This window comes from Camelus dromedarius, chromosome 2 (assembly GCF_036321535.1).
Source record: "Camelus dromedarius isolate mCamDro1 chromosome 2, mCamDro1.pat, whole genome shotgun sequence".
Classification (NCBI taxonomy): Eukaryota; Metazoa; Chordata; class Mammalia; order Artiodactyla; family Camelidae; genus Camelus; species Camelus dromedarius.
Genome location: NC_087437.1, coordinates 4,009,196 through 4,034,787, shown reverse-complemented (window position 1 = coordinate 4,034,787; position 25,592 = coordinate 4,009,196). Strand labels below are relative to the sequence as shown.

The 25,592-nt window shown below is 45.7% G+C and overlaps 1 protein-coding gene across 1 annotated transcript in view; it reads left to right on the top strand.

Moving 5' to 3' along the window:
• LOC105088769 (collagen alpha-6(VI) chain) overlaps positions 1-24,718 on the top strand; it is a 167,767-nt gene extending 143,049 nt beyond the window's left edge. Inside the window, exons 32-37 of the mRNA XM_064490800.1 lie at positions 489-500; positions 3,883-4,376; positions 7,185-7,281; positions 10,055-10,726; positions 13,483-13,576; positions 24,429-24,718. Coding sequence (XP_064346870.1) covers positions 489-500; positions 3,883-4,376; positions 7,185-7,281; positions 10,055-10,726; positions 13,483-13,576; positions 24,429-24,687 — 1,628 coding nt within the window. The 3' untranslated portion in view covers positions 24,688-24,718. The remainder of the gene's footprint in view (positions 1-488; positions 501-3,882; positions 4,377-7,184; positions 7,282-10,054; positions 10,727-13,482; positions 13,577-24,428) is intronic.
• The last annotated feature ends 874 nt before the right edge of the window (positions 24,719-25,592 follow it).

Below are 25,592 nucleotides of genomic sequence, written 5' to 3'. Positions count from 1 at the left end.
GCGCAGTCCTAAAGCTTAAGCTTCATTTGCTTCAGAATAAATCCACCTCTGATGTTGACACACATACACGCACATAAGCACATACACATACATAAACACATCGATCTGTGTGCACACGAATAATTGGCAGCTAGAGGGATCTCGGTGGGGAAAATTGAGAGTAGAAAGAGGTTAGCACCTTTCGACTTTACAAATTCTGTGCACCCTCCTGCAACGTAATGTCCCTTCCCTTTGGCTCCGACAGCTGGCTGCACGTGGCTGATGCAGGGCTGTCCTTCTCCCAGCCTGTTCCCTGTGGGAGGCACTGCGCTTTTACCAAGAGGCTGTACCTGTCTGTACTTCTCCAAACCCCATCTGCTGCCTTGATTTTTGAATCAGCTACAAAAAGCCCCCAAGGCAGGGCCTCAGCTGTCACGATTTCCTTAACAGTACAGAATGCTGCTGTCCTCCCAAATAATAACCCGGTCTCCTTTGTTTTTCTTCCCCAGCCAGCAGACACGGTGAGTAATCTTTATTTACAGCCTCTTATAATCAAGCTCCAAAATGTCAGACATCTGGAAAGATGGCTTAGCCCCGTGGGTTGCCTGCCAAATTGTATAAATTTTATCTGGACTCTCTGCTGCCTCATACTGGTAGCGCAGACCTGCCTCCAATAAATCACTTGAGTTGAAGCTGAGTCTCCCAGCTATTTGTCAACCGAGTGGCTTGATTTTTTTAATTACTCGTATTTTAAGGGCCAATATCACCATTTACCTCACCGAGAGAATTTCTGTAATAGTATCTCTCCCCTCTTCCATCTTCTCTCTCTCTTTGTGTGCCGTATTACCTCTGTAGTCCAGTGGTTAGGGATTAAGATGCCAAGGGCAAAAGTGTGGAGAAGAAAGGTAAGGATGATCAGACGGCAAGTGAGCTGCACGTGTCACTCAGATAAAATCTCTGGAGCTCATAGCTGATGTTAATTGCCAAGTTGGGTCAGTATCTCTGTGCACCAGTTTCCAGGTACGTTACAGACACTCGTTACGTGATGTTTTCGTGTAGACCTGTCATCCCCTACTTACACCTTTATACCCTTATACCTTTGGTATCACCCATCAACTCTTGCCCTCTGATTACGTGTTCACTCACCCAACAAGTACTTATTCAAAGCCTATTAGGTGCCAGTCTCTGAGATGCAGGCGACGCAGGGCTGAATTAGATGGACGTAAACTCTGTGTTCAGAAGCTTCCACTCTAGTGGAGGACCCAGATAATAAACAAAGGAAGGAACCACAGAATCCCTTAGTTGCTGTGAGAGAAAGAATGAGGTGTTCTGTCACGGAATATAGCTAGGGGAGGGGAGAAATGTCTCTGGGTGTAGGACTCCTCTTTGAGGTGATAGCATGGAAGTTAGGATGAAGAAGGAAAAGAAGCCAGCTTTGCGAGAGCCAGGCAGGGGGTCCTGTGCGTGCAAAGACAGACCCAGGGGTCTGCTAGGAGCTGACGGAAGCCCAGTGTGACTGGGACACGGGGAGGAGGGGGAGGCTGGCGTGTGAAGATGGGGAGGAGGAGGAGGCAGGGGCCAGACCACGCTGAGCTCTGTGGGTTTAAGAAGGAGGCCGGACGTCATTTAAGTGGGAAGGTGCTCCAACGTTTATGGGAAGGATTGAAGGGAAGAACGTGAACTGGTGAACAGTTTGTTAACGCTTATTTGGGGGCTGCTGTGGAAGAGGGCTTGCAGAGGGGATGGGCGTAAGTCAGAGGACTGGCCCTGGGGGCAGGGGACGTGTTGAGCTCCTCCAGGCAGACGCAGCGGTGGCCTGGACTGGCCACTCTGCTGGGTGTTAGGCACGTGGTGGTGTTTGGTTCCCCTTCCTCCGTCACCTGCTCTGTGCCCAGCAGACACCATCAGTGTGCAGGGCGGAGCCACAGAGCCACCTTGGGTCCCCAGGTGGGGATCCACACCTGGAGGGGACCCTCCTTGGTGCCACCACAATCCAGCCCAGTCTCCTCAAAATCCCTGGGGTCCTGGCAGCAAGCTGAATTAGCCCTTAGGTGTCTTTTCCTGAAAACTTGAATTTTTCCTTCTCTTTGGTGAGTGCAGAATATTATTTCCCTTTATCTCTAAATGACACCCGAAGCTGCACTGTAGTTTTGCTGCTGTTGCCCTCATATGAAATAGGAGCCCAGAGAAAAAGCTCACAGAACCACTGTCATGTTTGGTCTTAATCTGACTCTGTGTGTGTGAGTGTGAAATTGACATGGGCTCAATTTTTTTTTTTTTTTAAGTATCTGCTCAGCCCACTCAGACTCAGAAGCTAATGAATTCTGTCCTGTCTCCATTGAGATCCAGTCTGATTGGGGTTGAACATTTATTCTTACTGGTCCTTCTGTTTGTGATGGTCACAGAGTCCAGGCCCAGAGGGAGTTGAAACTCTGGCACTCAGGCGGTGAGGCCCGGCCCCGGTGGGTCTGAGTTCTGAGCTCACCTGGGATGAGCCGACTCACTGGCCTCTGAACGCGAGGAGGCCTCCCTCCAGGGGGTGCGCGCCATCCAGATTTCCTCCTACCAGTGTGCATCTTGACGCCAGGCTTCCGTCTCTCCTTCCTGCACCTGCTGCAGAGAACTGTCTGTGTTTGGCTCTTGTTCATTTAGTGTTTATGAGACTAAACACGAATAGATGGGACTAACCATCGCAGATCCAGAGACACTGTCCCTGTCTCTGCGCTTCGTGAAGTAGTGGGGGAGGTGAACGACAACCAGTCACATAGAAATCTCCCGCTGTGACCAGGATGCGAGCATTAAAAAGGATGCACTGGGAGCAATGAATACATTGTAACACTTACATACGAGTTTAATCATCATACTTCAGAGTTTCTCTAAGTCGTAAGGTATATTTATTGGTTAAACCTGCATTTCTAACTGTTAAGTAAAAATGTATCAGTTAAAGCTTTCTGCATTCTTTTAAGTCGTAGTTCTCTCAGTGAGTAAGTCTGTAATGATAATTATAACAGTAATGGTTATGTTGATTGAGCACCTGCTACGTGCCAGGCACTGCTGTCCTAAGAACTTTCCCTGTGCTGATTCACTCCATCCTCAACACAGGCAGGGGGTGAGGTTAGGACGGCCAATAAAGAGATGAGCACACTGAGGCTCAGAGAGGGTAAGTCACAGGGGCCAGGTCACACAGCCAGTGAGTAGTTGGGCCAGGGCTTAAACACGTCCCTGCGGTGCCCACTCTCTGCATCTAATGGTGGTTCTTACAGGCTGTCAGTCCTCTCCCAGTCTGCCTGAGATTATCAGCAGGGCTTGGACCGCCATCCCTTTGTAAACCCTGTTACGTTTCCTCATTAAATTAAAAAAAAAAAAAAAGTATCGTGAAGTGTATTTAACAGAGAGAAGTTTCAGCAACAAACACAGTACCATTGGTCTAATCTCTGGAGGCAAACGGGCATACCCCTGAACTCTTTATTATTTAGAAGGAGTTTGGTAATGAACTTACAAATTGCATTAAAACGCAAATCGGATTAGAGACTTTCCCTTGTGCTTCATTTTTGTTTTTTCTTTTTAAATTATTACCATTTATTTAATGGAGGTACTGGGGACTGAACCCAGGACCTTGTGCGTGCTAATGAGCATGTGCTCTGCGGCTGAGCTGTACCCTGCCACCGCCTCTTGTGTTTCATTTTAAAAGCACACAGTTTCTCTGATAGCATCTGTAATTATTCAAGGTTTCCACACTTAATATTTTAAGTGTTTGTTCTACTATTTAAGTGATTAGTATCTCATGATTTAACGTTCAGTTATTTTAATACTGCACGTCTAGAGGTACTCGGCCTCCCAAGCAGGTACCTTTCGTCTGTGTTAAGCGAGTGCGCTCCGGGTAAAGGTGCCCTTGCCTCGTAGGGAAACCCGAGTGCCCCGTGCATCCCACCGAGCTGGTGTTCGCGCTGGACCAGTCCCGGGGCGTCACGGAGCCGGAGTTTGCGCGGATGAAGGAGATGATGTCCTCCGTGGTGCGGGGCCTCCGGGTCCGGGAGCACAGCTGCCCCGCAGGCGCGCGCGTGGCCGTCCTCGCCTACGACTCCCACGCCAGGCACCTCATCCGCTTCTCGGACGCCTACGGGAAGGACCGACTCCTCCGGGAAATCCAGGCCCTTCCTTACGAGCGGTCCTCAGCCGGCCGGGAGGTCGGCCAGGCCATGAGGTTCGTCTCCAGGCACGTGTTCAAGCGCGCGCTCCCGGGCGCGCACACCCGCCGGGTCGCCACCTTCTTCAGCGGAGGCCCGTCCGCCGACCCCCAGACCATCACCACGGCCACCTTGGAGTTCAGCGCCCTGGACATCATCCCAGTGGTGATCGCCTTCACCAACGTGCCCTCCGTCCGGCGCTCGTTCGCGGTAAGAAGGGGAACCCTGTCATAGGACTTGCTTCTCCTTTTGCCGATGTTTAGAACTGTACTAAGCATTTATTGCTACCAACCGGGAAGATGCCAAGCCCTCTAAACGCATTATCCTGTTCCATGCTCACAAGCAGTCTGCATGAGACGGGAATAATTGTTACTCCCGTTGGCTGGATGAGAAAACCGAGCCTGGAGAACCTGACCTACATGCCCGGGTTCACAGATTAGAAGTGGCAACATCAGGGCTTGAACCCAGGCTTGCTATTCTAGCGCTCCTCTGAGGGCCTTTCTGAGTTGCCTCTGAGTGTAAAAATACTTAATAACGGCCAGTAAATGTTCCCGGATGTCACTGACACGGCCAGGGTGGCGGTCATTGCCGTAGGTGTTAACCAACGGACTGATTGGATAACTTCACCGATCATGTCGATGTCCACATTTTATAAAGGAAGAGTCATGCCAGCTACAGCTTCTTAAGTTGCAGCTTAAAATCTTACTGTGTAGCATTTCTAAATCAACCGCCCAGGATCACAATGACCTTGAAAACACCCTATGGCAGGGGGTCCACACAGAAGGCCCGCTGGACCCGGCAAAGTTCCGTGTCCACCCAGTATGCTGTCTTGTTCTCCGTTCGTGGGGAGAGCCTGGGGAGGGGTCCCAAGCAGCCACCAAGGGTGTTGGAAGAATGCACCTTGAACCAGCAGGACAAGCATTTGAATGTTATTTCATGTAGAGAAAGTGAGTCACTGTCTTCAAGTGTGTGGAAGATTATTACCAGCTGAACTCCAAGTCAGAGAAACCTCTTATTAGGGAAACAGCAGGGCAAACCCCAGGTTAGACTTAACTAAGAACTTCCCGAAGGCAGGATTGACTTATATTGTCATAGGCCAGATGGCTCAAGGTAGGTGGTCAAGATGCCACCTTTTTGTGAGAGGTCACTCACCTGTTGACTTCTGTCCCTCTTGGAGACTGGCAGCTATGAGGAAGCAGCCTTCTGGGGCCCTTTCCAGCTCCCTAATTTTCTGTGAAATTGTTAAAAATGAGCAGACCAGACTGAAAGGTGGTACTCCTCTGTAAAGTACGGAGAGCAGAGCTTGTCTCCTGGGGCTGGTGGTGAAGGTGAAATGATGTCACTCCACGCCCCAGGCCCTTGGAGCTTCTGGTGAGCACGCCAGGATGCTAGCTTTTGCTTTAAATATGACTGTTATCAGTTGCTTGATGCAAAATGAAAATCTGTTGAACAGTATTAAAGTCTGGCTTGTAAAGGAGCTGAACCCACTGTTAGCATCTTTGAACTAACTCAGAATTATGCAGCTGAACAGGCTGATGTACGAGGCTCATGAAAGAAAAAGCACATAACTGAGAAGACTGGGGCCAGGTTACACGGAGGCAGCAGCTCGGAAGTGGATGGATCTGGGTGCGCACGGAGTCCTCTTCATTCCCGGTTTACTGGGAGCCCCCATGGCCCCTGGCCTTTATTTAGTCACAAAACAGGAGACAACTCTTAATATCCTGATGCAAATGGTTGGTGGTACTTGTGATATAAATTCAAACAGATGCAATTCCACCCATCCCCTCAAAGCTCTGTGCCTAGCATAGAACTTAAGAAAACGTTTTGTGAGGTTTGTCTTTTTAAACTGTGGAGGGTTAACAGTCCCTCTTAGAGATTCTATCCAAATCACCTAGGGACTCTGCTCCTTTCTTGAAGGAGTTTATCTTAAAAGAGCCCCAGCGAAGGTTCAGATTCTTGACAGTGACCTTCAGAAGTCAGACTTGGTTCCAAGGTGCATCCATCCAGCAGATGGTGAGTGAGCAGCTTGTGTAGACCAGGTGCGCCCTAGTCTCTGGGGGAGACAGGGTAAAGTAGAAAACCAGAAACCTTGTCCACTCGAGGGCGCAGCTGTGCAGGGCTGTCCAGAAGGGCTCCGTGCAAGCTGGTGAGAAGCCAGTACCTGACATTTCAAAAGAGATCATGTTGCCACTTCTCCATTTTCCCTCTTTTTCTTCCATCATTCTCTTCCCTTGTGCTTACCTACACCTAAACTTGTTTTTTATTAAGAACAGAAGTCAATTTTAGTGACGCGATGAATTCTTATTTGGAGGCTATATCACAAAACCCTAGTTCGATGCATCATCATCATGCCTTTGACATCTCAAATCATCTGAGAGTTTGGCAGAATCCAAATGAAATTTGGAGCCAGTGTGGACATGTGGGGCAGGTCTCAGCAGCCGACACAGGCTCGCTTCCCTATGTGTCTGAGCAAACGGGTTGTGCGTCTGATTTCTCCTGCTGCTCTGGGACTTGGTGGGGAGGGGGCGTCTCGGGTCCTCTTCTTTAAACGGCTTCCGTGTCATGTCGTCTGATCTTCCTTTGACCTTCCTTGGAGCTTGTTTCCCATCTATAAAACAGGGACGACGTGAGAAGAACGAGCTCCCTGGGCTTTGCGACGATGGGTGTGGAAGTGCTTGGTGTCTGTCACCACTCGCGAGGCACCCACCAGGCGCCAGAAAAGTTCTTTTCCGTTAGGAACTGATGTAGCGCCCCCAGTGGTCTTCGTAGGGATTGTGATGACTCCGTTTCACAAGTGAGGGAAGAAGCCGAGGCAAAGGAGGAACCTGTCATCCAGCTGCAGGGGGAGTCAGCTTAAACCCAGGCAGTGGTCTCAGCACCCATCCCCTCCCCACCCCACCCCATTGTGCTTCCTCCCTGGACCCCCTTAGCAGGGGCCCCATCGCGCTCTCCAGTCCATCCTGGGAGGGTCCTGCCACCCCACCAGGCAGCTCTTCCTCCTGCTTCCCCTCCTTGCAGATCGAGGACACTGGCACATTCCAGGTCATCATGGTTCCGTCCGGAGCGGATTACACGCCAGCGCTGGAGGGCCTGCAGCGGTGCACTTTCTGCTACGGTAAGACCCACAGACAGGATGTACCCTGATCTGGCCCCTCAAGCGCAGTGAGTCACCGCTGGCAGGAGCGGCTGGAACTTGGCAGCAGGGATGCCCAGAGCCACGGGAGCACCTCCCCTGGGGCTCTGCGCTGCCCCGCCCCCAGATGGAGTGGGGACACTAGTGCCGCCGCCAGGAAACCGTCATCATTTTCAGAAAAACTTCAGCCTGTCCCATTGCCAAGCTTTTCATGCTGTAAAGTATATTTATGAATTTTCAAAATCTCTAGCGTTCACCAGCCAAAGAAATGCTTTGCAGGAGAAATGGAAATTAGCAGAGATTCGTGCATTGCTCGTTGGAAGGAGGCTTCACGGACTCCCACGTGTCACGCATCAAGAAGAGTCGCAGTGCTGGTTTGTCTGTGGTGTTTTAGACTGCGTCTAAAACACCACAGCTGGAGAACTGGCCAGACCAAATAGGAGACTAAATATAACTGGACAATTAATAATAATTGGAGTGCTCTAATAATTACAAAGACAGGTTTGAACCTTCTGTGTCTTTTTGCTCTAATAATTACAAAGATTGCTGGTGGGTGTGACGGCTAACAGTTATCAGACACTCATCATTAGCCATGCACCGCTCTGACCGCTGACGGTGGTAATGAGGACAGTTAATACTTAAGCTGCTGTGTTCACTGTGTTCTAAGGACTCTTCTCATTGTTTGATTCAATCCTTATAATCGCTCTAAAACATCTGAATGGTTATTAGCTCCTTTTTACAGGGGAGATGAAATAGTTTGCTTACAGCCAGGTCACACCCAAGAAAGCTGGCTTTAAAACACTTGCAGTTCATGAGTGGCCCTGATGGATCCCTGGAGCTCCGTGCCGCAGAGGCGACCTCGCAGGGAGGTGCGACTCTGAGGGAGACGCGGGAGGTCTTCTAGGAGCCCTCTCCTTTCCGTCTTCCCCTCTGCTTCCCTCTGATGGGTCCCTCCCTTCCCCGCTGCCCCCGGGTTGCACAGGGCCTGTCAGGTGCTGGCACTTTGCGCACCGCCGTTAAGGGGCCGAGCGTCCCCTGGGCGGACCTGGCCCACCTTGAGCGCTCAGCTGCGCGGTCACTCAGTGACCGCAGCGCGCTGGTATGCTGCACGGTCAGAGGGCGCACATGTGTGTCTGGGGATAGATCTTGGCTCTGCTTCTTGGCTGAAACTCTTGCTTTGTCTCTAAGGCTTTTAAGGGAAGCTATTTTGGCTGTCATTTCCTGCAGCTAAGAAACCCCGCAAAAATTGAGCCAGTGGGCGGCGTGCGGTGCCCGGTTTTGGAAAGCCTCTCGCACACAGGTGACCATGCTGTCCCCTGACAAACGTGAAGCGTGGTCGTCAGATCTTGCTGAATGTCGAGAGGGGAACCGTGACTTGTTGGGAGCCGTGTCCTCACCAAGTCCATGAGCGGGACTGAAGTTCTGCAGCTGGCCGCACACCCTGGGGGCTGCATCCTCGGGATGACCCTTACATCTCAAAGTTTTTATTCACGTCCCAGATCCACATCTAAGTTGTCCACACTCGTGTTTTTGGTTTCTCTTTCTTCTCTTTGGCTTTTAAAGAGGACATTCTCCTCCTTCAGTGTCGGCTGTGGCTGAAAAGCCAGGATTGCAGGATGTCAGCCCTGGAAGGGCTCTCGGGGCGAGTCTCATGCAGTCACCTCGCTGTGCAGAATTGAGGCCCAGCGGTGGCTTGGACAGGCCCACCCCGCAGGCTTGTCTCTGGGGACAGCGAGACCAGAACCCAGACATCATGGCTCTCAGGCCCTGCGACCGCCCGGCTGCGGTCCCACACGGCCTCGTCTCTGACAATATGGCCCTGATAGGCAGACACTTGAAACACTGGTGTATCTTTGGCAAAGTGACTTCACCCTCCTGGCCTCAGTAAAATTAGAAGAGTAGGTGACCTCTAAGATCCTTTTTATTTCCGATTTCTTTTTCTTCCTCTGAATATTCATTGTGGTCAGAGCCAATGAAATCCATTCTCTGTTTTTATGACCACCCTTTTCGTAAAGGAGATGTGCATGTTTATTAAAATGACCTCGCGCGTTATGAAAGCCCATTAGCCTGCAGCGTTTGTGTGTGTTTATTTAACAAGCACATATTGAGCTTTCGACTAACAGGCACTTTAGACATACAAACATGGGTGGTAGCTCTGTCCTGAATGTCTACGCAGAGCCAGACGTCACGTTATAAACCTTTACTTGAATTGAAATACAAGGCGCCTTGCTTTTCTTCACTCAGTCTTAAGCAGATGACTTTTCAGACTAAAGTCAGAGGCCATTCGCTTTTACATCATGGTAGTGTACTCGTACAAGCGCAAGATGAATTGTCCACTTCATTCTTTATAAACTTAAAACACAGCCGAGATGAAACTTCTGTTAGACAGCCTCATTTTAAAAAGTTGGGGGGCAGGGTAGAGCTCAGTGGTGGAGTGCATGCTTGGCACGCACGAGGTCCTGGGTTCAGTCCCCAGTACCTCCGTTGAAAAAATAAATAAATAAAATGAAAAATTAAAGGTCAGACAACAGTCATGAATGGGATTCAAGACACAGGCTGGATATAAAGTCTGTGCTGTTTGGATAAAGATGTAATCCACATACTAGGAAACCTTCCCGTTGCTGCTCCCAGAGTCACTTAGAAGCTCTGTGAACATCAGAGATGAGGCGCTTCCCAGTGCTGAAATATCTGAGATGCTGCCCTTCCTCTTCTGTCCATTCCTGGTGAGTAACCCTCGGTGACTTTTGCTCCACAGACATATGCAACCCGGATGCTTCTTGCGATCAGGCCAGACCACCTCCCGTGCAGGCTTACGTGGATGCTGCGTTCCTGGTGGACAGCTCCCGGCACGTGGGGAGGGCGGAGTTTGAAGACATCAGGGGCTTCCTGGGCGCGCTGTTGGATCACTTTGAAGTCAGCCCGGAGCCCGAGACCTCTGTCACTGGAGACCGGGTGGCCCTCCTGAGCTACGCTCCCCCTGGCTTCCTCGCCCGCGCTCAGGGGAGTCCCGTTAGGACTGAGTTCAACCTCACCACCTACAGGAGTAAACGTCTCATGAAGAGGCACGTGGACGAGTCGGTGCAGCAGCTCCACGGAGATGCTTTCCTTGGCCACGCCCTGCAGTGGGCTCTGGACAATGTCTTCCTAAAGACACCCAACCTGAGGAGAAACAAAGTCATTTTCGTGATATCAGCGGGGGAAACCAGTCACCTGGACAGGGAAACCTTGAGGAAAGAATCCTGGAGAGCCAAGTGTCAAGGTTATGCTCTCTTTGTGTTCTCCCTGGGCCCTTCGTGGAGTGACCAGGAACTGGAGGACCTAGCCAGCTTCCCTCTGGATCACCATCTGGTCCAGCTTGGCCGCATCCACAAACCTGACCACAGTTATGGCGTGAAGTTTTTGAAGGCTTTTATGAGCTCTGTCAGGCGTAAGTCATAAAATCCGTTCCTCCTCGCACATTCAGAGTATAACTTGGTATTCCCCAAAGAAGGGTTCATGAGCTGACGTGGTTCTTGGAAACCTCTGTCTCCAAGGGCACCGCAGGGTCAGAGAGGAAAATGTGGAATGATGGAGGGTGGAGGGAGGGAGCCTCTGATTTCTAAGCATTTCATTTTCTGGCTCATCTTTTTTATGCCTCTCGTTCCTATGGAGACGCAGTCATAACAAGCAGCTGCTCACACATCTGTCTGCAGGGAGCAGTAGAGTCCAGGGGTGGGAAGTCACAGCCTAGACATGAGCTAGAGTGGAAACCCCCACGGTGGAACATGATCCCGCTGTCCTTTGATAGAAAGTGTGACCATGTAACACACCCCAAGAGAGCCCAAGAAAAATTCAGCAGTTCTGGGCTTTGCTTTTACAAGGTCCCAAGACAGAATTTGAAGTCTTAAGAGACACCCTTCTACCGGTCAGTGAAAGATACCCACCTGCAAAATTTCTCAGCCTTGTTAATGACTTTGTATGATCCCCGTAATTAGTGTAACAGGTGCCCATAAAAAAGAAACGCAGGCTGTTTCTTGGCGTGAGCTTGCCTTGAAAGTATGCGATTCGTTTCAAATGGAATGGGATGGATTAAAAGAAACCATGTCCTGATGTGGCTCTGAGGTTGACAACCACGGTTGGGTTTCTGATTGTTTTCATGGTGAACATACTCTTGGGGGTTAGATAAAAAAAAAAAAAAAGTGAACGCTCAGGCTAAGAAGTACGCAGTGCAGCTGAAGGGAGCTTCTGACCACGTCCCAAACTTGTCACTGACGTTGCACGGTGAGACCTGCTAAGGCGGCAAAGACGTGGACGGGCCGGGGTCGGTGAGGTCTGGGGAGCCTGGGGAAGTGGTCAGTGGGGCTGCTGCTGTGTCCCCTGGTCCCCTGCTCCCCCAGGTGTCAGTCTAGGACCCACCTCCCAGCATCATCTAGGAGCTTATGAAGAATGCAGAATCTCAGGCCCTGCCCCAGGCAGTCTGATCCAGAATCTGCATGTTATCAGGAGTCCCAGGGGATCCGCATGCACATTATGGTTTGAGAAACCCAGATACACGAGCAGTGTGTTCCTAGAATGAAATGTGCATGGGCATGTTCTGTAATAGGGACCAGGAAGCTGAGCCACGAGAAATGAGGCACAAAGTACGGGGTGCTGGGGGTCTTTCTGAGGAAGAGATCACAAGGCGTTTGTAAGGGTGAAACAAAAGAACACCCAGAAAGATGCAGAAACTTTTAAAGAAACACTCCTTATAAGGCAAAAAGTTGAAAGGAAGTTAAGATGGAGTTTCCATTCCCAGCCCCCCAAATTCGTGGTGGCGTTCCATGGTAATTAGTCCAACTGCATTAAAGGACACCCTCGCCACCACCCAGGGGAAGGGGAAGAGGTATTTAAGGAGGAATGATGGGGTAAGGGAGAGACATATTAAGTGCTTTTGAAAAACTATGACCATGACATGGTTATACACCACTTTTCTGAAACTTAAGTATCAAGAAATTGCCAATCTTGGTGGCGGGGAGGGTGTAGCTCAGGGGTAGTGTGTGTTTAGCATGCACGAGCTCCTGGGTTCAATCCCCAGTACCTCCATTAAAATAAGAAAATAAACAAGCAACCCCCCCCAAATAAATAAATAAGACATCTCTAATCTTTATAGCTGTAAATCCAGCCTGCTGCATCCCGTAGCAGGCCCCCAGATGCACTCTCCCAACTTTCCCACATGTGTATGAGGTACCTGCCCTGAGCCACTCCCTGCTCAGATGCGGGATATCAAGGGGTGACCCACACTGTTGTGGTCTCTGCCCTCCTGGGGGTTCTTCCAGCTCTCTCTGAGCCCACCCCGCTGTGACAGAGTTGGCTGTCAGGCACAGTCTGCATTGGAATCAACACATTTTCTAAGTAAGACTACTGACAAACAACATGATGGCCAGAGTTAAGACAGATAAAAAAAAAAAAAAAAACTAAAAATCAGATGCACAACCAAGGAAACGTCACAGTCCTGGCCGTGCGGTTGAGAAGCACCCACCCAGTCCACAGCAGCAGCCCCGGAGGTGGTGGCCCAGCCCAGGACAGGCTCGCTACTTACCACGACACTGGGTCACCAGGAAGAGATTTCATCGTGTTTAACACACAATTAAACTTAATGCTGCCAGGAAATAAATCATGCAGTTTTTAAAAGGTTCCCATCACAAAATGACCTTTAAATGGTTTGGGGAAGAGGCATGCTTTATTACTACGAAAAAATGATCATACTTCAGAGGAAATGAGCCACTAATGAATTAAACCCAAGATGGCGCTGTGGTTACAGTTGCTGTCAATGACACAGAGACCAGAAGGGGAATGTCTTTCCCCTCTGCGTTTTGATATTCCAAAGGAGCAGATAAAAAATAGCTGTTCTGCTTGGTTCATGTCAGTTAGAGGCTAGACTCTTAGGATGGGCTCATGATGCCTCCTCTAATGTTTGATGGGTGTCAGCAGCGAAGGGCATCTTACTAAAGGGCAAGTTGGATTCTCCACCTGTAAATTCGGCAGAGATGCATTTTCTGAACCCAGTTTCATAGGCTCCCCTGGGAAGTCTTCTCAGTCCCTTAGCTGGTGTCTTCCTTTGGTGGATGCTGAAGGCGGCGAAGGGACACTTGGCATACAGAGCGGGTTGCTGTAGTGTTCCCTGCTGTGATTGAGGGTCTGCTCACACGTGTTTTCTCCTCCCAGGCGCGATCAACAAATACCCACCGATAAACATCAGAGCAAAGTGCAGCAGGCTGGGCGCCCCGGATCCGCAGCAGCCCCCACGGCAGCTTCAAAGGTACCGCCTGCTTGGTATTACCTGAAAGATGAATGTGCTGCCCTCTCCCTCCTCCTCTTCTCCCTCTTCGCTGTCCTATTTGGATAAAACCTTTACAGGGCGAGGTCTGGCGGTACCCACTGTAACAATCCAGATCTGACAGCGTGTGCCCCTGAGGGCAGATACAGCGTCACCCACATGAGATTCTTGCTGGAAATGTCTGACCCAAGTCTAATAACGAGGAAACCACTGGGACAGTTCCAGAATGTAGAATATCCTTCCTAGGTTTCAGTGGCATGAACAGCAGAGGGATGCGGGGACTGTTCTAGAATGGGAGAGACCACGGGGACTCAACAGCCACACATAATGGCTCCTAGATCAGGAAAAAAAGAAAAAAGGAGCTGATACTGATGACATTTGGGTGATAACTGGAGACATTTGAGTATGAACAATAGGTTGGTTGGTATTATTGATTCACATGAATTTCCGTCTGTGTGGCAGTAGCACCATGTTTGTGTAAGTGTCTTTGTTCTTGAGAGAGGTGTGCTGAAGTATTTCAGAGTCACATGTATAATGGCTGCAACCTACTTTCAGACGGTTTCCTAAAGGGGAGTGGAACGGTGTGTGTGTGTAAATATATTAAGTATATATGTGTATATAGAGATATATGTGCTTGTATGTACACACACAAAGTAGTAAGATGGTAACAGCTGGAGAATCATCTAGGTGAAAGGTATACAGGTATACGTTCATGGTTCTCTGTTCTTTAAAATATTCTGTGAATTTGACAGTTTTCAAAAGAAAAAGATAACTTGTAAAACTTAATGGATGTCAGATGAATGGATAAAGAAAATAAGATATATAAATATATACACTGGAATATTACTCAGCCATAAAAAATAATGAAATAATGCCATTTGCAGCAACATGGATGGACCCAGAGATGATCATACTAAGTGAAACGTCAAAGAGAGAAAGACAAGTATCATATGATATCACTTATATGTGGAATCTAAAAAGAAGATACAAAGGAACTTATTTACAAACTAGAAATAGACTCACAGACATAGAAAACAAACTGTGGTTACCAAAGGGGAAAGTGGTTGGGTGGGGAGGGATAAATTGGGGGAGTTTGGGATTTGCAGATACATACTACTGTATATAAAACAGGTAAATAACAAGGACTTACTACATAGCACAGGGAACTATATTCAACATCTTGTAATAACCTGTAGTGGAAAAGAATCTGAAAAGAATCATATATATACATATCAGTTACATATATACACCAATTATATATACACACACTTATATATAACTGAATCACTTTGCTATTATGCACCTGAAACTAACACAACATTGTAAATCAACTATATTTCAATAAAAAATAAAAATTAAAGGGTTTGGAAACTATATATATATATACAGACTAAGCATGCCAGTTATAATTCGAGATGGATGGATTTAAGAAAACAAAATAAAATCTAGCCAAAACTTTTCTAGAGACATGGCTACAAAATAAAGACATGGAAAATTTGAAGGTAAAATTATGGAAAATAGAAAGTCTAGCAGGCAAATATTTTAAAAAGAAAGCTGGAATAGCTTTATTAATATCAGATAAAATATGCTTTTAAATAAAACCATTTTGTAGGGATAAGGGAGGGTCACTACATGATAAAGTGTTCAATTCATGAAAAAGATGTGACAATTCTAAAATTTTTTAAGCATTTTTTTTATTGAGTTGTCAGTTTACAAAAACAATTCTAAACTTTTAAGAGGGTAGTAAGATAAACCTTAGAATGTGCAAAGTGGAAATTGAAAAAGGAGGAATTGCCAAGGAACTGTCTTCAGTGTTGGAAATTTCAGTACATCAGTTACATCAGTCCAAATACTGATACATCGAGCTGACAAAATTTAAAGACATAAAAGATTTAATCATACGTAACAGACTTGATTTAATAGGCTTCTATAGAATCCTGTACAGAAAAATGAGACATTCTTCTGAATACATGCAACAGGGTGTTTGAATGAGGGTGGAGAGTTTATAGTTGTTCATTGTGCAATTTTTAACTTAAAAAACAAGAGTTAACACATCTCTTAAGAACTGGTGTCATACAATCCAAATTGATCATATTGCAGTTAAGGTAGAAATTATTACAAACTATTTTTAAAGACCATACATTTTAAAATCAAAATCACATTTCTAAATAATTGAGACAAAAGATCATAATGAAAACTTTAAAAATACTTATAACTGTATAATAATTAAAATATTACATGTCAAAACTTGTGGAATTCATAGTTCAGGGAAGTTTATAATTTCAATTCTTATATTAGGGATTTTTTTTAAATTTGCATACAATGTCACATTAGTTTCAGGTGCACCACATATCAATGTGACATTTATACACATTACTAGATGGTCACCATGATAAGTCTAGCTACCATCTGTCTCTATTTAAAATTTTACATTATTGACTATATTCCTCATTCTGTGTATTTTCCTCCTTGTGACTTATTTTATAACTGGAAGTTTGAGCCTCTTAATTTCCTTCACCTATTTCGCCCATCACTCCCCACTCCTCTCTGGCAACCACCAGTTCTCTGTATCTGTGAATCTGTTTCTGATTTTTTTTTCATTTGTTTTGTTTTTTAGATTCCACAGGTAAGTGAAATCATATGGTATTTGTCTTTCTCTGTCTGACTTGTTCTTTAACTTAGCATAATACCATCCAAGTCCATCCACATTGTTATAAATGGCAAGATTTCATTCTTTTTTATGGCTGAGTAATATTCCATTGTATGTATGTATATGTGTGTTACACACACACACACGTATCACATCTTTATCCAGTCATCTATCAAGAGACACTTAGGTTTCTTCCATATCTTGGCTGTTGTAAATACTGCTCCAGTGAACGTAGGGGTGCATGTATTTTTTCAAAGTAGCATTTTCCTTTTCTTCAGGCAAATACCAAGAAGTGGAGTTGCTGGATCTCATGTAGTTCTATTTTTACTTTTTTGAGGAAACTCCGTATGGTTTTCCATAGTTTTTAACACTCTAAAAGCTAATGAGCTATACATTGCTCTTAAGATGTCATAAGAAAAAAATACAAAATACACCCAAAGAATGGAACAGACCCAAAGAACGGGATAAGAGCAGAACTTACTTAGTATCTTTTAATTATAATATTTTTTAAAAGTATCATCAACAAAGGCAAGTTAGTTATTCTAAAACAATAATATACATATATTATGGCTTTTGCATATAGAAATATTATTTTTTGAAATAAGGAATAATTGGAATCAAGTAGCAAGGAGAGAGAGTTGGTTTCAGTGGTGAACCATGCCGCGCTGACACACACGTGCTCCAGCCCCTGGGAACCACACTCAGGCAGACACCCACTTACTGTGCAGTGCGAGCCTTTCCGTGGGCCGTGGGGTCGGGGAGAAGCCTCTGCCTGGACTCGCGCCTCACCTTGCCGGGAGGCGGGGGAACTGTCCAGCAGCAAGTGCTTCTGAAACCCGGTCTCAGCAGGCCTGGGCGGTCAGTCCGGGAAGAGCGGGCGCCCCCTGCTGCAGGTGTCTGGCAGCGTGGGAAGGGGCTTCCCATTTAAAGGTGCAGTGCTCCACACTTTACAAAGTAGCTGGGGTGACCACAGGGGTGGCATTTTTAGAAACCACTCCTGCCCCGTGTCCCTCCCTCCTACACAATGCCCTAGATACACTGCAGACTCAGGTCCTCCTGTGTCTGGGAATGGGGAGACTTCCCAAGACGGCTGGGATGTGGGAGTTCAGACGTGACATCCACACTGCTGTAGGCGCCTCCGCGGGCCTTCTCTAACTCACCAGAGACTATGATACAAGCTAACAGCCCACAGCACTGCTTCCCTGACACTGCCCGCCTGAGCCCTCAGGAGCAGAGGGGCAGAACTGAGCACTCAGGGTCAGGGGGCTGAATGCCCGCGAAGCAGGAGGCCTGGCCCTAGAGACGACTTGCCATGGCCTCAGAATGACATGCATAAGAATGAAAGGAATCTGAAAAGAAAAGAAAAAAATTATATATGTATATATATATATATAACTGGATTGCTTTGCTGTACACCTGAAACTAACATTGTAAATCAATACAAAATTAAAGAAAAAAAAAAAGAATGAGATCCGTCTGCTGTGAGACTCCGAGAAACACAGGTTGAAGCTAGTTCTCTGATGAGGAAAAAAAAAAGGACTGAACCGAAGCACACGCAGCCAGGCAGACAGATGGCCCTTGAGGGTGAGGCTGCAGGGCAGCCTCTCAAGCACTGAGATCAAGAGACGTCCAGAGACAGAAAGCCACCTGCTGTAGCTTCAGCCAGACTGCAAGCACCTGTGTCAGACTTGAAGGCAGAGACTGGCCAGAACCAGAACAAGGGAATCGTAGAAGTGGACACGGTCACCAGTGCCCAGTGAGTCAGACATCTGTCGTCATTCTGCTTTCCAAAGTATGTTTGCTCGACACACATAACGCATACTAAGATAAAAAAGCATTCTCGAAATAGCAGTCTTGTCGGCATTCTGTACCCCGTCAGCGAGCAGAGCGCAGCTGGCTCCTGAATTTCTGCAGAGATGAAACGTGATCACAGGGGACTGAAATCCGCACCGAGTCCCACCCACCTCATTTTAGCTGGCTGCCGCGACTTTTTCCACAAGCTTTACTGGGGCTGGACGCAAGTTGCAAAATGAAGACAGTAGTTCATCCCTTTTGCTTTATTTTGACTCCCTGTGGTTGAAATTCCCAATCAGCAAAGAAGTATCTGAACAGTATCGAGCAAGAGAACGAATGACAGAGTGTCTACGTGATCCCCGAACACAGTAATCAAATGATTCTTACCCAGTGCTTACTCAGTGCAAACTCCACATACAGCACAGTAGGGAAAAAATGGAAATTCAGAGATATGGTATTTATCATGTTCCACCCTTTTTAGAATAAAAAAAAAATTTTTAAATAACAATACCATGCTGTAGAAGCAGTTAGCAATTTAACAACTTTTTCTTAACAAAGAGGGAGGAAGATGACAAAGATAACTAAATTTACTATAAAGAGAATCCAGTGCAAAGGGAAGGAGAGTGAGGGTAGAGGGAAAGACCAGAGTAAATAAGAAACTCAAGCCTTGAAAATGGACTCAAAAGAATGTCCCCTCCGCCATCAGTGGAGCTGTGGTCTGTGCGTACAGACAGTTATGATTTTGGAGACCTTGAATTCATCATATTTAGTCTGGAAATTAACAGAATATAGAGAGGAGCAAAAATGAGGGAGGGTGTGGGAAATGATGTTTGCAGTGAAATGCAGCCATGGCGGCTGTTCTTGGTGACCGGCAGGAGTTGATCAAGTTAGTACATCCCCAGTAGCACAGACAGGAGCCCAGACGTGTTGAATACAACGCATGGGGGCTCCGGGGCTGTGTAATGTGAATGGCAGGGTTCTTGTTGGGTTGATGTCTCCCTCATCCCCAACTCCCATGGTAGATGGAAGAAGACTGTGCGATGTGTGGGCATGTGAGAGAGAGACAAAGAGGCAGAAAGAGAGGAAAGCACAATGATTTAAAATTCTTTTTATGTCTTTCACTTATTCATTGTCTAAACTGGGCTGTTTTGTGAGAGAGATCGGATTTATAGTTGGTAAAAGTAGAAAACTCCAAATGCAGAGATGGACCGTGGAGAACACTGCCACTGGTCTCCTAGTCTCAGCATTTTGGAGTTCTCCTGAATCCTCCCTTGACACAATTCGGCTCATTTATGAGGTCTTCTCCCTATTGATAAACCTCTTCTCATGTGCCACCAGGCTCCCACATACTTATCCTAAAAAATTTTTTTCTGTTTGATGCCATACTTGACAACATTTATTCCTTCTTGCTCGTAGTCCCTGTCATTTTCACTGAGCTTACATGCCTTTGCCTCAAATACATATATGTATATTTATAGTTTATTGACGTATAGTTGATTTATAATGTTGTGTTAGTTTCAAGTATACAGTAAAGTGATTCAATTATATATATATATACTTTTCACATTCTTTTCCATTATCGTTTATTACAAGATACTGAATATAATTCCCTGTGCTATACAGTAGATCAATGTTATTTATCTATTTTATATATAGTTGTGTGTATGTTAATCCCAAATTCCTAATTTATCCCTCTCCCTGACCCCTTTTCCCTCTGGTAACCATACTTTGTTTTCTATGTCTGTTTAAGTCTATTTCTGGTTTGTAAACAAGTTCATTTGTATCAATTTTTTTAGATTCCCATATAAAAGATATGATTTTTGGTTTTTTCTCTCTGAGTTAACTTTCCTCAGTGTGATAATCTCCAGGTCCATCTATGTTGCTGCAAATGGCATGATTTTTATTTTTTTATGGCTGAGTAATATTCCATTGTGTATATATATACCACTTCTTTATCCAGTCATCTGTTGATGGATATTTAGGTTGTTTCCATGTCTTGGCTATTGTAAATAGTGCTGCTATGAACATTGGGGTGCATGTATCTTTTCAAATTTGGGTTTCCACTGATACATGCCCAGGAGTGGGATTGCTGGATCACAGGGGAAGTTTATTTTTAGTTTTTAAAAGGATGCTCCATACTGTTCTCCACCGTGGCTGCACCTAACTATATTCCCACCAACAGTGTAGAGTTCTCTTTTCTCTGCACCCTCTCCAGCATTTATTATTTGTAGCCTTTTGATAATGGTCGTTCTGACTGGTGTGAGGTGACACCTCATTGTAGTCTTTTGATTTGTATTTCTCTGATAATTAGTGATATTGAGCATCTTTGCATGTGCCTGTTGCCCATCTATATATCTTCTTCAGAGAAATGTCTGTTTAAGTCTTCTGTCCATTTTTTGATTGGGTTGTTTGTTTTTTTGATATTAAACTGTGAGCTGTCTGTGTATTTTGGAAATTAGTCCCTTGTCGGTCTCATCATTTGCAAATATTTTCTCCCATTCCATAGGTTGTCTTTTCGTTTTGTTTCCTTTGCTGTACAAAAGCTTTTAAGTTTAATTAGGTCCCATTTGCTTATTTTTGCTTTTATTTCCATTACTCTAGGAGAAGGGTTGATTAAATAAATAAATAAATCAGTAAGTAAGTAAGTAAATAAATAAATAAATAGCTGCAATTTATGTCAAAGAGTGTTCTGCTTATGTTTCCTCTAGGAGTTCTACAGTATCCAGTGTTACATTTAGGTCTTTAATCCATTTTGAGGTTTGTGTGTGCTTGTGTTTGTGTATGGTGTTAGAGAATGTTCTATTTTCATGCTTTTACAGGCAGCTGTCCAGTTTTCCCAGCACCACTTATTAAAGAGACTGTCTTTTGTCCATTGTATATTCTTGCCTGCTTTGTTGTAGATTGTAAGTGTGTGGGTTTATTTCTGGGCTTTCTATCCTGTTCCAGTGATCTATGTGTCTGTTTGGGGGCCAGTACCATATTGTTTTGATTACTGAAGCTTTGTAATAGAGTCTCAAGTCAGGGAGTGTGATTCCTTCAGCTCCGTTCTTTCTCAAGATTGCTTTGGCTACCTGGGGTCTTTTGTGTTCCTACAAATTTAATAATTTTTTTCTTCCAGTTCTGTGAAAAACTTATAGGGATTGCGTTGAATCTGTAGATTGCCTTGGGCAGTATGGCCATTTTAACAATATTGATTCTTCCAGTCTAAGAACACTGTGTACCTTTCCATCTGTGTCATCTTCAGTTTCTTTCATCAGTGTCTTATAGTTTTCAGAGTACAGGTCCTTTGCTTCCTTATGTAGGTTTACTCCTAGCTTTTTGTTGTTTTTTTTTTTTTTAATTTGATAGTAAATGAGATTGTGTCCTTAATTTCTCTTTCTGGTATTTTGTTGTTAGTGTACAGAAATGCCACAGATTTCTGTATATTAACTTAGGATCCTGAAACTTTACTAAATTCATTGATGAGCTCTAATAGTTTTCTAGTAGCATCTTTAGGATTTTCTATGTCTAGTTTCATGTCAAATGCAAACAGTGAGTTTTACTTCTTCATTTCCAATTTGGATGCCTTTTATTACTATTTCTTCCTGACTGCTGTGGCCAGGGCTTCCCAAACTATGTTGAATAAAAGTGGCGAGAGTGGGCAGCCTTGTCTTGTTCCTGATCCTAGAGGAAATGCTTTCAGCTTTTCACCAGAGTATGTTAGCTGTGGGTTTGTCATATGTGGCCTTTATTATGTTGAGGTATGTTCCCTCTGTGCCCACCTCTGGAGAGTATTTAACATAAATAAATGTTGAATTTTATCAAAAGCTTTTCCTACATCTATTGAAATGATCATATGGTTTTTATTCCTGAATTTGTTGATGTGGTGTATCACACTGATTGGTTTGTGGATATGGAAAATCCCTGCACCCCTGGGGTAAGTCCCACTTGATCATGATGTGTGATCCTTTTTATGCAGTGTCGGAGTCGGCGTGCTAGTATTTTGTTGGGGAGTTTTGCATCTATATTCATAAGTGATATTGGCCTGTAATTTTCTTTGTGTGTGTGTGCAATATCTTTGTCTGGTTTTGATATCAGGGTGATGATGGCTTCCTAGAATGAGTTCGAAAGTGTTCCTTCCTCCACAATATTTTGGAAGTTTCAGAAGGAAATGTTTGGTGAATTTGCCTGTGAAGCCATCTGGCCCTGGACTTTGGTTTGTTGGGCGTTTTTTAATTACTGATTCCATTTCAGTGCTGGTAACTGGTCTATTCATATTTTCTTCTTTTCTGTTTTTTCACGGAAGCGTAGCAGTTCACAGTGCTGTGTCCGTTTCTGGTGCACAGCGTCATGTTTCAGTCGTACATATACATATGTGTATTCCTTTTCAGATTCTTTTCCATCATAGGAAAAGAATTTCCACTACAAAACATAGATCGGTTCCTATTTTCTGTTTCTTCCTGATGCAGTCTTGGGAGATTGTGCCTTCCTAAGAATTTGTGCATTTCTTCTAGACTGACCATTTTATTGGCATACAGGCGCTCACAGTAGCCTCTTATGATCCTTTGTATTTCTGTGGTGTTGGTTGTAACTTCTTCTTTTCATTTCTGATTTTATTGATTTGGGCCTTTTTTTTTCTTCCCCTTGTTGAGTCTGGCTAAAAGATGATCAATTTTGTTTATCTTTTCAAAGAACCAGCTTTTAGTTTCATCGATCTTTTCCATTTTTTTAGTCTATGTTTCTGCTCTAAACTTTGATTTCTTTTCTTCTACTACCCTTGGGTTTTGTTTGTTCTTTCTCTGGTTACTTTAGGTGTAGGGGTTAGGTTGTCTGAGATATTTCTTGTTTCCTGAGGCAAGTGCGTACCGCTATACACTTCCCTCTTAGGGCTGCTTATTCTAAAAATGTTTGAGGTGCCGACGGGCCAGGCTCCACACAGCTTCTTAGCTTCCGCCCCGGCCGTCTGCCTTCCTGTGGTTCTGCACCTGTATCCAGGTGCTTCTGACAGCCTGCCATGTATCACTTCACTTTCTTACTCCATGTGTTTTCATAGTTCTTCACGGTGTCCTAAATAAGAGCCCAGTTCAGTGGGAGGAACACTGGACTCACCATCAGAAGAGCTGGGCTGGGGTCCTGGCTCTGTCATTCTCCACCCCCATGTGCACTTGTCTTCTCAACTATAACCCACAGAGCCCTTGAAACATGGTGTGACCAGTGTTGACTAGTCTAGGGGACCTTGATTCTTGTGGACAACATTGGTCGTGTTCATCCTCATTTTACACGTGAAGAAACAAGGATCCCTCTGGCGACATGATCTGCTCAGAGCTGCTCAGCTAGTAAGCAGAGGACCTAGAATATAAGAACGTTCTAGGGCCCAGAGCTCTTGCCACTGCCTCCCTGTGAGACACGCTTGTCTGGAATGGCTCCCTTTCTGTGCTGGCCAAGACAGTAGCCACCAGCTTTCGGCTAAATGAGACTAAAAATTCAGTTCCTCAGTCACACTAACCACATTTCAAGGGCCTGACAGCCACATGTGGCTAATGGCTGCCACGCTGGCCGGTGCAGATCACAGGACACCTCCATTGGCACAGAAGGTTTTATTGGACAGGCTAGAACCTCTGGTCAGCATGTGACTTCTGATCCCCTGACTTGTCAGTCTGGCACTCAAGGCCCCCTGGACTCTGACCCCAGCCCTCCTTCATGGCTGGGCTACTGTTGACCCCCAAATTCCTTGTGTCCCCTGCCACAGTAAGCGCTATTTCTGTGTCCCCACTGCACCTAAGACAGTGCCTCCCACAGAGCATAAACATCTGGATGACTGACGGATGGATGGATGGATGGGGAGGAAGGAGGCGGCATTCAGTCATGCTTCCATCAAACACTTGTCTCCCACGTGCTCAGCACTTCCAGGTCCCTGGGATTACTACGGTGACCAGACATGGTCTTGTGAAACTTAGCTTTCTGTCTGGGATGGTGTAAGAGTAGGGAACAAATCACAAAGAAGTTTACCCATAAATACAAATTCAGATAGTGGTAAGTGTAAGGGAAAAAATAAGAGCATGTTGTGTGGAGTGACTGGACGTGAGAGCGGGGCTGGGAAAACTATACATGTGGTGGTCACAGACGAGGTGCCGTTTGAACCAAAATCTGAATAATCAGGACCAACCATGTGAAATTCTGGGTGGAACAGACTCCACAAAGAAACTTTAGAATTACTTTTGCATAAGGTATCTTTTAAATCAGCTTCTAATATACCTACTCAGTGTCAGCCCCAAAATGAATCATCCTAATGAACTTACCCCGAAGGAAGGCTGCAACCGGGGATTTTGGGGAGAAAGGCAGAGGAGCAGAGTCTGTTACAGCTGATGTGGCATCTGCCTTCCATGACGTCTCTCTTCTTTCACTGTCTAGCTTTCTTCCTGGACCACATAAAGCTACCCTCAAAGAAGATGCACTGCAGAAGGCAAAATTCTTTCAATATAAAAAATACTTTCCAAGATTAGTAAGAGGCAGCAGAGATGATACTGTTTTTACCAGAAACACATCTCATACCTTTAAATATGGAAGAAGGGTGGTAAAAACTGCTCCCAGACCACATGATAAAGGAAGTGCTCGAACAGAAGAACTTGGCCTCAGGAAGCACGCTGAGACTCTGGACGCAGAGAACTAAATCTGCCACCACGACGACGGGCAGCTCCTGTCTGGGCACCTGCCTGAATCCGGAGGGCCAAACACGTGGTGGGTCATCGGGCAGCTGTCAGGTTGCACTCACTGGTACTGAGGTATATACCTTGTCCATTTATGTGACCCTTCCTGATCATCCCGGCACTGACTGATATGTTCAAGAGCTGTTATCATTAAAGAATGGAAGAATGAAAGAGGTGTTTTGAAAAGTCTAATGGAGGTTATGTTTGAAGGTAAATGTTGCAGAGTGTGTGTGTGTGTGTGTGTACACGGGCCAGTGCTAATGCTTTTGACCTGTCCTGTTCCCTTTCTGCAAACCAAGCCTTCCTGTTCAGCTTAGGACTGGTTGATGCACATGGGTTTAACCAAAGGCTAATGTTTCGGGAGATCCCAACCTTAACTGTAGAAATCGATGCTGTTTCTATGTCATAATTTTGAAAACTAGACCTTCCAAGACAGTTCCACTTGAACACACCTGTGTCTCTGTCTGGACTGACCAGACCTCCAATGGGCTTGTGCTGGAAGCTTTCCTTCACCTTCTGCAGTTGTTCACTTGCACAGGTGAGAAGCAGGTGCTTCTCCCCGGCTCCAAGTCCTCCTCCCTCACTGAGAAACACAAAGTACATAGAGCCTCCTGCCTGGCCATTTTGAGACTTTATTCTTTCTCATTATTGTTGTTTTTTTTTTTTTTTTTTTAACTAATCCATGTGCTTTTCAGAAGGGTAAAGACACAGTGTGTTGCGGGTGAAGCTCTGAGTTTACCCGTCAGCTAGCTCTTTAATCGAGAGGAAGCAGCACCCAACAGCACGGGCAGAGCTCAAGGAAGAGGCTTCAACGCACAGTGAGTCTGGAGAGAGAAAGGTGCTCACGTTAGAATCTACAGACCCTTAC